Source organism: Manacus candei, unplaced genomic scaffold (genome assembly GCF_025592945.1).
Source record: "Manacus candei isolate 608988 ecotype Guabito, Panama unplaced genomic scaffold, ASM2559294v1 h1tg000008l, whole genome shotgun sequence".
Taxonomy (NCBI): Eukaryota; Metazoa; Chordata; class Aves; order Passeriformes; family Pipridae; genus Manacus; species Manacus candei.
The window spans coordinates 1699271-1713001 of NW_026138056.1; the positions used below are offsets into that span (position 1 = coordinate 1699271).

Below are 13731 nucleotides of genomic sequence, written 5' to 3' on the forward strand. Positions count from 1 at the left end.
TTATCTTTTTGCATGTATTCCAATATTAAATAATATATATATTTATATATGGTATTAAACAAGGTTTAATTGAAAATTGTGAAAATTATTTACAGGCACTTCTATCACTGTGTTTATAATCTGTTTGTAAAACTGATCCACGTAAAACATTCATACTATCTATCACCTTGAAAAGGAAAACAAGAAAGACTATTTTGTGAAGTTTTTCTAGAGACAATCCACATTTTTAGGCACCACTCATTTAAGAGATGAAGAATAGCTCAAAGGTTTGCAACCAGATTTAGTGTTAGGAGTTTGTGTGGTTAATTATGCTTAGTCACCATGTAAAGTCTGAAGAGGAATGGACGGGAACACTGATATATATCAAATATCATAGATGTCTATTTAGGATCAGAAGACATTCTAGTATTATTATGAAAAGGTCAGACATACTCATCTCCAGCCAGGGCATTCATGCATCATCTCATTTTGGCTTACCTTCAAGTGACTACTTTATGGGCTTACTTCTTCATAGAGGCCTCTGAAGTTCTCTGTGTATGTATTGACAACATAAATATTTTATGAAGTTAATGGAAGTAGCTGAGTTTTCTCTACGTCAGAGAATAGGGAGAAATTATGAAAAATTAAGGCATCTTGCGTGATCTATCATAGGTAAGCAAGAAAACTTAAAAAGTGCTGCTCAGAAGGCACCTGAAAGTAAAATATGATCAATAAGTGATTACAAAGACATGGGTGGGACAAATGCGAATACTAACTACCCCACAAGAAAGTATAATTTCCTCATGAGAAAGAAAAGATATTGCATTGATATACTGAAATATAAATTTTTAAACTAGCATCATCTGATGATCTTTTTACTGTCACCATGACTGTTAGACTACCCAGGCGTATCACACCTGCTGAGTACAGTGAACAAGTACAAAATATTTATGTGGTAGAGCTAGACAGAGGAGAAGAAACTAGCTGCTAGTTTGATTTCCATCAATATCCTTATTACACTACCAAGCACAGAAATGTTCTCCAGCACCATTTAAGCGTTACTTGTTTTTCCTACTTGTTTAGAAATATAGAGGGGAAAGACAGAATCCCAGTTTCCCTAGTAACTCATAAAATCATTTGACTTGATTTTTAGCCACAGATGTTACTGTGGGTTGAAAAGAGACCCTGGAGCTTATACAGATTTTGCCCAATGCTGGAACCCTAGGGTTTTATCTCTAAAACAAGTATATTTCTAATGGTTTGTCAGAGGATAGGAGAAAAAAAATCTTATCTGTAAAGCTTATCTAAATGATACAAGCTTTTATCAGTAAGATGTTGAGTGGTACTGCTGTATTTTCAAGTGCTTCAAGGTAACCATAAAAGTGCACTTGGCTGTTATAACATTTGAAAATCAATAATTATGCACTTTCCATTAATATTGTGCACATCAACGTTTTCAATACTGCTGTTACACACTGAGGTGGGCAAGAAGACGCTGGCAGAAGAAAAGCAGATGGAGTTTTAGAGAAAGTCAGTGCGTCATTTCACAACGCAGGGAACAAGATCAGAACATTTTGTTTAGTAAAAAAGCTTGAACCAGTGAATTAATAAAGGATTATGAAAAAAAATATTACGAATCTTATTTTATTGTCCATTCTTAGAAGTTTAACATGTTTAAACTCTATTTAAAAATACATCATCTCACCGTATCTCTGTATACCTTGTTGATGAACTTGTGTATTAGCACTGACAACAGAAAAAGACAATATTCCCTCATTGTATATCCCTTAGTCTATCCTGAGAGGTAATGACTGGGATTAGATCAGCATTTATAGACACGAAGGATGGTTAAGTAAGTATGAAGGTAGTCAAAACACAGATCTTTCTGCTTTAGAATTCCATCTCCAGCAGCAGACAAAAGTTCAGGGTGGGTCAGAAAAACATATAGATCTCAGCTTCCAATAATTTGCAGGAGGACCTGAAGTACAGATGTATTTGCTCACTGCTATATGAAAGCAAAATGCAAGAGCAAAACAAGAAGCAAACCACTGACTTCTACTTCAGACTCATTGTCTTTCCAGGACAGAATGTGAACCTCTCTGCTATGCCATGCACATTCTAAAGTACTTTTCCCCAAAGATAAAATATAGGACATGTTAATTCAAATCCACATTTTACTTTAGAAGAGAGCCATTAAGACAACTAGAAAGGAAGGACAGATAATGGCCAACAAAAATTCTAAATTTGTACCCACTGACACTATTGTTTCCCTTGTTCCTATAAAAAAATCAAGAATACGTAAAAATAATGCATGCAGTGTTCCTTTATATGTCCAACATGCACTTCTTCAATTACATTTTCATGTAAGTCTTTATGAAGAATATAAGTTGTTTGCTCTTCCTCTTTGCTGCTGGTCTTGCTGCTGGTAGGGCTGTTTGATGATCTCCTGCATCTTCACTCACTGTCTTGGGAGAATCTCCAGCAACATACAAGGAACTTCGTCTGGTCCCAAATCCTGTGTTCACTTTCTTCCACCTCCTTGCTCTGAAACAAAATTTTTAAAATGGTGTGATGGTAACATGAAGCAGAAAAGTCAATTGAAGCTAAAACAATTCGAGATCAAATTTCATCTAAGAAAAAATTTCAGTAGGAAACAGTAGAATTTAGATAAGAAAATCTTTCAGAATTTTTAACTTTATAGTACATACCAGATACCTTTTCAGCTGATACCTTAATAAAGAACAAAAAAGTATAGGGTTTCAGAGCAATTACTTGGAATTGTCTTTCACAGTGAGAAGCAAGCTACACTTTTGATGACTAGAAGCCATTATTTATTGATTGGCAGTTCTGAACTGCAGTCCTATTGTTATTCAAGATACATTTAAAGTACTTACTCGTAACTCATGAGAAGAGAAAGTGGAAAATAGCGAAAAAGATCAAAGATATCTCAAACCCTTCATTTGACAGAATTCAGGTACTAGTTCAGCATAATATCTTCATATTATATTAATAACAATAGGGAGAGATTATTTACAAAAAAGGTGATCACCATAAAGATTATAATTAAAACATAACCATGCTAAAAATATATTAGTTTTTATAATTTTGGGGTTCATAAATCACATTCTAAAAACAATGTGCAGCAGACCAAGAACATCCACTCCAACTGGGCACCAGAAACAGGCTATTACGCTCTGAGGAATTCAGAGCACAATGAACAGAAAGTAGCCTTTTAGAGAATAACAGAGATTTATCAAAATTAAGGATCTGAAGTATTGCCCAAAGTAGCTACACTACAAACTGACTCGAGAAGACTGCATGTAAGAGTAAAGAAATCCTGGCAGATCCAAACTATTTCTATATATTACTAGTTTTTATTTCATCCATGGTTAATTGAAAATTTCCTGTGCTTTAAGCTTAAAGATATACATCTTCAATTCTCTCCATGCCATCTTTGCGCTTTCATTGACATTCTACTGCAAGCAACAGTGCAATTTACTGTATTTCTAGTCTTTTTATTTTTTATTTTTTATGTATCTTGAACAGGTTTTCAGAAAATGGAATCCACAAACCAATTGGTTTATTCCTGACTCTGGGAATAAAGTCTTGTTGTTTGAACAACATATCAGGGAACCTGAGACGTTTTTACAAAGCTGTGGAACACTGTGGTGGTGTGATAGAATGAAATGTTTTAATGTCTTAAATATTGTCAAAATCATAGAAAGACTTTTTGTCAAACTGCAAGGAAGCAACTACCTGTCAGTGACCACTGAAACACAACCCTTCCCGAATACGCCTCCTGACTGGAATTTGGACTGTGATGGGAACTTGAGACCCTCACCACCAAGAAGACCAGAAGAAGAGGATTCACGGAATGCCACTGGGTTACATGGAGTGGTGATATATTTTCTATTTAATCTTTCTCTGTCACTCTCTTTTTCCCTGCCTCTCCTTTTTCCTATTTCTTTCTATCTCTCTCTTTCTGCCTCACATTTATCATTAAATAAAAACCATACAATTGACTTTGGCATATGGTCTTGTTTGCACCTTAATTCGGGGAGAGGCATTTCTAATAATTTTAATAATCAGATATAACAGGTGATACCTTGTCGCTTCTTTGTAGTTGTAACCCATTTCCTGGCAGTGTGGATGAGTCAGTCATGCCATTATGAATACACACGTAATGTAATCTGTCCACTTCTTATAAAACAATCATGTTCTTAATAAAAACAGCATCATCTGTCAAAATCATTTAAGCTGCCCAACTATAAAAGCCTCTGAGCTAGCATAGCCATGTGATTGTTTATAGCGTCACAGGCCTCATGATGTTCCTGTCTACTGATGAACATGCCTACTAATCATTCCAGATACAAACTGATTGCCAAGCCCTACATCAGTAAGAATCAATAAACTGGCAAATTCTTCACCCTGCTGGATACACAAGACTGGGCTGCTCAGAAACTTAGTTGTCATTATCGAATTTTACTGGAATCTTTTTGAATGAGATGGCTGCTTCCTTTTTAATTACTTTAATTTAATGATTTTCAATAATGACTTTACCTTAAAAAAAAAAAATCTATACAAGTTCTGTTAACAATTCCTTATTAAAATACCTATGCAATATTACTCATAGTTCTATCTTCTCCATTCATTTGCTAATCAAAAATATGTTAATATAAACTTAAAAAATAGAATCCCTAAAATTAGCAATTGAAAAAGTTTTAAATTAAAGAAAGTAAACTAAAATATATGAAAAAACAATAGCTGTAACTTATGGTTGTGGGCTTAAATTACCTCTTGTTCCACTGGGAATACACATAGTAAATTTTCAGGACAAACCATGTTATTTGTTTTTAAAGTATTTCTTACTTAAGCATTTCAGAAACACTTAGTCCTGCATTTCTAGATGTCACATACAGCTATCTGACATCTATAAAAAGTTGAGTTTTATTCTGCCTTCTGTTTCATAATTAGATTAATGTAGCTGAAAATATCATGAACTGCTACTAAAACCGGTGGATGAATATATAGAATGGTAAGCTTTGAAAGTTTAGACAAAAGTACTCACTCCTGCTAGAAATCACTAGCATATAGACATTCTTATTTAAAAGACTAGTCCTGATGTGTAACAACACATAACACTTAAGAATGCCTATTGATAGCAACTTCTTTTTATCTCCCCACTGTTTTACAACAGTCTTCAAACACCTCCTATAAGAACTCCTGAGATCACAGCTGTAACCAAGAGAATATTTGCCAGTATATAACTGGAGTAAGTCATGTCAAAAGGATTTGGCTCAGTTGCTCTTCTCTGTTTACAAGTTATATTTCCTCTGAGTAGTTCTGCACTTGCCTGCTGCCAACTGGAGCTTGTTGAAGTTCCTTGGGGCAGGCAGGGAAGAAGCCAATTGCTTGTTACTCAAGTAACAAACAACAGGACAAGAGAAAATGGCCTCAGGTTGTGCAAGGGGAGGTTTACATCAGATATTAAGAAAAATTTCTTCACCAAAAGGGTTGTCATGCACTGGAACGAGCTGCCCAGGGAAGTGATTGAGCCACCATTCCTGGAGGTATTCAAAAGATATATAGCACGTGGGGAAATGGTTTAATACTGAACTTGGCAGTGCTGGGTTAATGGATGAACTCAATGATCTTAAAGACCTTTTCCATTCTAAATAATTCTATAACTCTCTGATTCTATCATTGTACCATCATAGTTGTTCAAAGCCTGGTGAGCTCTGCAGCTGCTGCTGTTGCTTTAGCCATCTGTTTGGCCAGCACTGACAGTGAGTCAAAACCCCTCTGTACATGGAAAGACTACACAACTGTATTCCAAATTATTGCCAAAAAGAGACTAAAACTGTGGAAAGCCTAATAATAAAAGTAATATGCAACTGCTTAAGAAGAAAGATAAAAGTAAAAAATTAAGGTACAAATGAATAATCAAAATAAAATGCATGGATTTCAGACTCCAGAGGAAAACATTTTAAAACCTTTTTTCTAACAGTAGACAAATAGAAAATGCTATCAAAGTCAGTAACAAATTCATGAAAATACACAAGCACAAAAAGGCAGCATACCATATGTCCACTGATATCTAGTACAAAAGGAATATTAAGAAAGCCATTAAGATAGTGTCCCCATTGTGCCCAGGTATACAATAACATATGGTACATTTCCTGCTTCACTGTGCATTTCCTTGCTTTCTTTGTTTAGCATCACAAATTTAGAGCTCAATTAATATAGTTTGCGTGTGCGTTTCTCCACAGAACATTTTAAAATTTTTCAATGCTGTACAAATTAATCTTTCTTTTTTTTTCTAGTGCAAGTGCACAGTAAGTATTAATGTAAGATGGGATTCTTTCCAAACCTTAATTAAAAGGAAGAGCTAGATAAAACTATTTTAAGGTAGCTACACATGATACTTAAATTATTATTGTCGTCTTATTTAATCCTCACACAATTTGCTGTAATGATGCTACAGAGAGACATTACAGGGTTGTTGTTTGTTTTAATCAATGATGACTTCCCAAGGACAGATGTGGGTATTTCCCAGGAGTATAAATTAGTGGCAAAATAGTAAGGGACTAGTGTAACACTGTTAAAGGAAATACATCAAGAAACATTTATTCTTGAAAACCTAAAGTTTAAGGAATCTCAGGATTTCCAAAGGCAAGATGAAATTTATTTGTAAAACACATTATCTCTCTCTTTGGTACTTGAGAGATTTCACATGTCTCCTAGAAGAGCTGAACTTTCCCACACTGGGTCAATCCTACCAAGGTTCCTGTTTGATTTCAAGGCTCCTCATGGAAACTAAAAAATAGTTCTCTTCTCAAAGGAATACTGTTAATTATCTTATGTTCCTTTCTAAAAGAGTCATATACTATTTCATGAGTTTGATATAGAAAATGAAATTTGAGTGAAAATATCCCCTACAACATCTCAGATACTTGCATGAGAAATGTTTTTTCAAATAAATCATTAGACAAATAAGTAACATCCTGAATACATATTTTTAAAATATAAAGGGTGAGAGTTCACTTAATAATAATAAATGTCAGTCCAGATCCACTATGATTTGTCATTTTCTGTCTCACCAGTGGCTGTGGTGCTATGCAGAACTATTTGAAAAGTCATGCATAGATTATTTCCAAGTGTGGGTGTAGAAGGAAAGGATCTCTGGTATGAAACCAGATTCGAGTTAAGAAAGGAAATCATTCAAAACTTGAGCTAGCATCTTTACTGGTATAAACTACACCTTACTTTTGACATTTATTAATGACTAAAATAATTAATATTCTGAGTAGAATTACAGGTTACTGCCCAAATTATAGACCACGGATTTATGTTAGCTTCTGATTTAATTAAAACACATTTGCCCTTTAGCATTAGGGGACTGTGAAAGATCATGAGTGAACATATGGATATTGAATTAGTTTTCATATTTTTACACAGCAGAAATATCTTAGACCCAGTGCAAACTCATCCACTATGCCATTCCAATATTAAAAATACTATATGAACTCTCAAACAGCATGAATTTTTCTTCGAATGTTAAATGTTGTATCTTTTCTGAGAACCACAAGACCTTATGCCATGTTTTTCTGTGTTTCTCATTCAATTTTTTTTTTTTGAACTCATAAAAATTTATTCTTTGATTTTCTACAAGAAGATATTTGTGTTTTCCTATATAATTATAACCCATTTTAACTTCAAAATTTGTCTCAGAATAAATTTCTGTAGTACACTTGTGGGCACAGTGTGTTACAATAGGGACCAATGAAATTTACTGTATAATTACATTTAATATTTTCTCTAAAGTAGAATATGACAAAAATTACAATTTTGATTAAACTTTTGGTACTGCAAACTAAAAGCAACATTTTACTTCTGTATTTCTGTACCTATACAGATCAGAACTACAGGTCAGGATAAATAGTACTCAGTGTCTACCTAGCAGGAAAGGACTCCTTTTGTAAATTCAGGTCTTGTTAACAGTGAGGTTTTTCAAAAGAAGAATCATTCCCATTTGTAACATAATCGTTTCACTGTTCTGACATATAATAAGAATTAAAATGACCTTTGAAAAGCTCTCCTTTTTCTTTAATTATTTTTCCTTAATTGTTGTGAAACAAGTGTTTTAGGGTAGCTCAAAACCAGGGCGAGGGGTGAGAGGTGGATGCACCACTGCATTCTCAGGTAATCACATATTTTTACTCAGTTGGCTTTGCATAATAACATTTTTCTTAAATTCTAGTATTTTAGAATATGATCATACCAGGTTATGGCATAACCAAATAAAACCACTCTTTCTTTCAATTACATGACAGAAGACAAATTCAGTCCACTCTCCCCCAAAAAATAAACACAAGAAATAAAAAAATTCAACTTTTAGGGAACTGATAGTAATATTTCGACCTTTCTACCTTTGGTTTTTAGAATACTCTGAACCTACTGGAATGAACCAGAATGTTCATATCATATGCCTTTACAGTGAAAGAAGGCAGAAAAAACTACGTTTTTCAAAAATTACTTGAAAATACTTTTTTTCCCTATGTCTGTCACTATTTATCAGTCTCATGCAATTGTGCCAATAAATATTTATTTTCTTCCATAGTACAATAAGATAACAGAAAATTTCCTTATATTTGAATACAAAACATGTTCCAGCTCTTTTAATATTACTAAGCATACATGAAGACTAAATACAAACTGACTTTGCCATTTTTCTCATTATCTAAATCATTGTGTTCTACATTCATATTCCAAGCACTCAAAATTTAAACACATTTAAAAGTAAAAATTGAAAGGCAGATGTCAGGAATATTGAAGGAAGTAGATAGTATAGATGGTTGTATTAGGACTTACAAATAGGTACTATAAGACTTGTTGATGTAACATGCTTCAATATTTCTTTACAAAATGCCTTCTGATTCTGAAGACAGGAATAATTCTTCTGGTCCTACAGAGAAGTTATAAGTAATATACACACTCCTGATTTGCATGGAATGGGTTTTTTTAATAGCTGAAGAAAGGTTAAGAAAGTACACTTAGAACAAGCTCTTTTCTCATTCCTTTTTTTTATACATTAGGATTCACTTACCACAGTAATATTTTCACCTACGTAATCTTCAGGCCAATAAAAAGTATGATCGTTTCCCTTCCCAGTAATTACATGGTTGCCAACTTCAATTTAGTTCCTTTTACCCTTTCAGAATTCTTAACTTTCAACAGTTGCTCAACACGCATCTTCATTGCTTTCCTCTTACTTCTTCCAGGTATGAAAGGTGCATCCCTGTAGCAGACATTAACTTTCCTCCCCACTTCCCTTACCCACGTCCTGTTCTCCATCCAAATATGTCTTGAAACTGAATGGGATATCTTCAGAATTATATCTGAGAGGTTCTTTGTACTAGTTTTTCACTCTGAAAACACCACACCATGCTAATATTTAAACTGAAAGTGAAGTTCTCTTCAAAATAAGGAAAAAAAATGTGCGTTCAACAAAATAAATAGTTTAATTTCTGAAAATATTGCTTACTATACTGTGGTATCATTCAATATTATGCCTCCTATTTATAATCTTTGAATGAAAATTATATGAGCGTTCTGGGAAGCACTAGAAAGTTATGCCATAGACCATATTCTGCCTTGGATCATTGCCCAAAACACTGCTCATCTTTGACAGTAATAAAGTCTGGTATCTCTTGAACCGGCTGGAGTAGAAACAAATACTGTGCACAACTGCTGTGCTGTGATTACGAGCTTTGCAACAGTGAAAGCATTTCTTTTAAGACTTGTAAGGCTAAAGATAGAATGTGAATGTGTGCATTACAATTACTTATTCTACTCCCTTCCACTCTACCCAGCTTCAAATTCTGAAATGATAGCAGTTACTATCTCACCAGCTGTTAAAGATAGCATGCAGCTAGAAAATCATCTAACTGCAATTTGGGACCTCAGCTTTCAAATACCACAAGTCACTAATCTCCAGTTCTGTGGTTTGTAGGGCTTTGACTGCTGAAATCATGTGGGAGCTGAAGTGAAAAGCAATGAATGGTGATGGTAATCTGGTGATGTGAGGGTTTCATTATCTTAGGACCTACCATGTCTGATAAAATAGTACAAGTGTTCTCAGGACCAATAAAATTATCTTATGCATGCAAACATCAGGGGGGCAAGCGCTGATCCCTACATGGTAGTAAAGCAGATAAAGACAAAAGCAGAGAAAGAGTAAAGCAGTTACAGATAGGAGATAATACACAAGTAAGATAAAGAGAATTCTTAATTTTTTCCTTGTCCATTTTTTGTAACAAAGTTTTATCTATTTACCAAGGTAAAACAAATTGCTATTTTCCAAATGCCATTCACAGATCTGGAAGAAAAAATAATATTACTTTTCTATATTGTTTTTTTTTTTCTGTAAGAAAAGATGCCTCAAGTTTTTCCATATCTCAATTACATTCATGATATACCAAATTCTCAATACAGTTCAGGATAATTTGACCTATTATTTACACACTCCTTTGAAGAGTCTAATTTTAGTGTCTCTGGATTATGACAGTGCCAAATTTCATAATGAAATGGATGTGTTTTTACTGTCCATTTTTTCTGATACTCCTCCAGCACCCAGAACCATTGTATCAGGAATATATGAGGATGCATTCCTGCTCAGTACTTTCAGGATTGCCTTATTGACCTGTTGTCCAGAAATTCAGACGAGATAATACACTTAGTCTGAGGAATCTTTTGAGACAGGTTCACAGCAGTGAAGTCCTCAGTCATTTCTGCAAACTTTTGTAGACTCCTTACAGTATGTCCACATCTTTCCTACACTGGAGGTCCAGAACCTCACTAGTGCTGAGTAGAGGGAAAGGATCATCTCCCTCTACCTCATGGCTGTGCTTATTTATTAGTCGTACTCCTCACGAGAAACCAGCAACCCGCAATGTTGTCAGCCTTCATTGCCTTGAGGGTGCATTGCTGACTCATTATCAGCATATTGTCCAACAGGATCCCCCACCTCCCTTTCTGCAAAGCTATTTTTCAACCAGGCAGCCCCAAGTCTGCTCTCCTACAAGGGTTTGTTCCTACACAAATGCAGGATTTGGCATTTCCACTTGAGCTTTATGAGGTCAGTGTCTGTCCATCCCTCCATTCTCTTGATGTCCCTCTAAATGACAGCAGAAATATCTGGTCTATTAATGACTCTTACCTGTTTTGTGTCATCTCCTGAGATGGCTCTCTGTCCCATAATCCAGATGATTATTGTAGTTAAACAGTACTATTACCAGCATTGACCACTGGGGTATATCACTAATGAGAGCCCTCCAGCCGGACTTCATTTCACTAAGGACAAATCTTTTAGCCCGGTAGTTCATCTAACTTTCCAGCCACCTAACTTTTAATTTATTTATTCTGTACTGCATCAGATTGTCTATGAGTATGTTATGACAGACACTGTTGAAAGTATTACTAATGTCAGGATAGACGACATCCATTATCTCCCATCATCTAGAAAGCTAGACATTTCATTGTAGAAGACTATACCAGGTTGATCAGTCATGACTTCCTCCTTAGAAATCCATACTGACTGCTTACAGCCATGTTCTTCTCCTCAGTATACTTGGAAATGGTTTTCAGGATTGGCTGTACCTGTTACCAGGGATCAAGGTGAGATTGACTGTTCTGTGGTTTCCCATATCCATCTTCTGCCCTTTGCTGTGCAAAAGACTGTGTAAACTGCTGTGTCTGTTTGCTGCCTCTGTTATTTGTACTCTCATTCAGGATTCAGTGCCCCCTAGTTGTTGTATTTGGTCAACAACGATGCCATGCTCAGTTTATCTAGTACCTTCACGATTGTGTAATTCTCATTCATAGCCCCCTCAGCTCTCTGCCTCTTTCCTTGCAAAGCAGCCCATCCATCCATTTGACATATTCAGAAGCTGAAGCATACACAACTGTTGGTTTATTGTACATTTATACTCAAAAGTTTTTTAAAAAAGCATATATATAAAGATGGAATATTAGTAGCTCTGATTATATGTAGTCGAGTTTAATTTTCCATCTGCTGCAATTTTACTTATTACTTTTGATAATAGAAAAGGTCTTATATATTGAGCATTCTTTCTGTCTTTCAGTAACAATACAAAAATCATATATTTTTTCTTTTTTGTTTGGATTGATTAACTTTGTTGCTGTTACAAATCTCCTTCTGGCTGTTGCTTTGCAATTCCTTGGTTTTTCAGATCTCTAAATCTTTTGCTGCTTCCAAAGATCAAATTTGCCACAATATTCTTTTGATACCTGAAAATCTCTGCTTCTCAAAATATCGATGCAATAATAATAAAAAATAAAATCTTTCTATTTGTGGCATTAAAATTAATAGGGTATTGGACTGACATGCTTTTCTGTGATCGGAAATAGAATCCAGTTTTTTGTTATGTCCTTAAACCAAGCATAGCTTATTCAATGTATTCTCATTATTTCCTAAAAATTATGAATCACAGCAGGGGATTTAGAGTAAGTATCATTCTACCGGGATCAGAAATAACAAAATCAGTTTGAGAATATTACATGGTAGATTTTCTTAGATTTTAGGAAGTTTAGCAGCATTTTATAGAAGATGAGAAATCCATAGAATATGTAGAAGTCAGAGGCACATACATAATCTATGCTAAATTTAGGAAACGCAAAAAATGAAACTCCTTGTTTCATCATATTGTTCTGAACTCTATTCATATGTTATGTTGTAGGTGCTGGATTTGTTCCGTTTTGTGCCAGTATAATTACATTAACTCCATCAACTGATGCACAGAGAGTATTAGAATTATTCTCTATTAGATTCTAGTAAGGAGTGGCCATGACATTTTGGTAAGGTAAGTAGCTCATTTCTATAAAGTTATATTAGAAAACTGAGGTTAATATAATGATATATGAATATATAGAAGTCTGTTTGTTACAAATGGATGTATGTGTATGAGTGTATGTGTATCTGAATAAGAAGACACAGCATTTAATTATTCATAAGCCTGATGTGAGAAACAATTTTCCCCCTGAAAATTGTGTAAGAAGTACCACTGACAGCTCCACACTCTAGAATGTATCTAACATTCACAGAGCTATTTTCACAAAACTAACACGAATTCTGAGCATACATAAATCATTTCCATGGAACAACTCTTTTAATGTTAGTAAGAATTTCCAAGTTTTCTTAAGTCTTCCTTCCTTATAACCTAGAAATTTAGAAACAGTATGCAAATAATATGAATAATCTTAAACTTTACAGTCTTTCAGTTTGACACAATTATCACTTGGAAATTTTTATGACAAGTATCACTCTACTGGGAAAGGAAAGAACTTCCTTAGTGGCACTGTCATCTCCAGAATGAAGCCCTGAAAGTCCTTCTAAGCATACATTAGCATTCTCCAAGTCTGAGATGCTGTTTGACTTAAAACATTTTATGTCTGGAGGAAGAACAGACTTCTGAGATATGAATCTAAGAACTATAAGAATGTTCTTTTTTACTATATATTTTCTAAATTTTGAAACACATCTCAGTTGAAGCATGACAACAATAATGAAAAAGTAATGTTGAAAAATAGTTTACAGATAATAATAAAGAAGCACCACGCTGCAAGCACCACAAATGCTGACAGGCCCATATTGACACGCCCTCCTTGCCACTAAATTTTTTGTAGCTAAATACACTATTTTTTCTTTTTTCTTTTTTTTTTTTAACTAAAGCA

General features: G+C 34.5%; 1 protein-coding gene across 1 annotated transcript in view; it reads right to left on the reverse strand.

The window, feature by feature from the left end:
• Positions 1-1031: 1031 nt before the first annotated feature.
• The window catches only part of CCDC102B (coiled-coil domain containing 102B), a 147693-nt gene continuing 134993 nt past the window's right edge, over positions 1032-13731 (reverse strand). Inside the window, exon 7 of the mRNA XM_051774520.1 lies at positions 1032-2523. Within this exon, the coding sequence (XP_051630480.1) occupies positions 2434-2523 (90 nt within the window). The 3' untranslated portion in view covers positions 1032-2433. The remainder of the gene's footprint in view (positions 2524-13731) is intronic.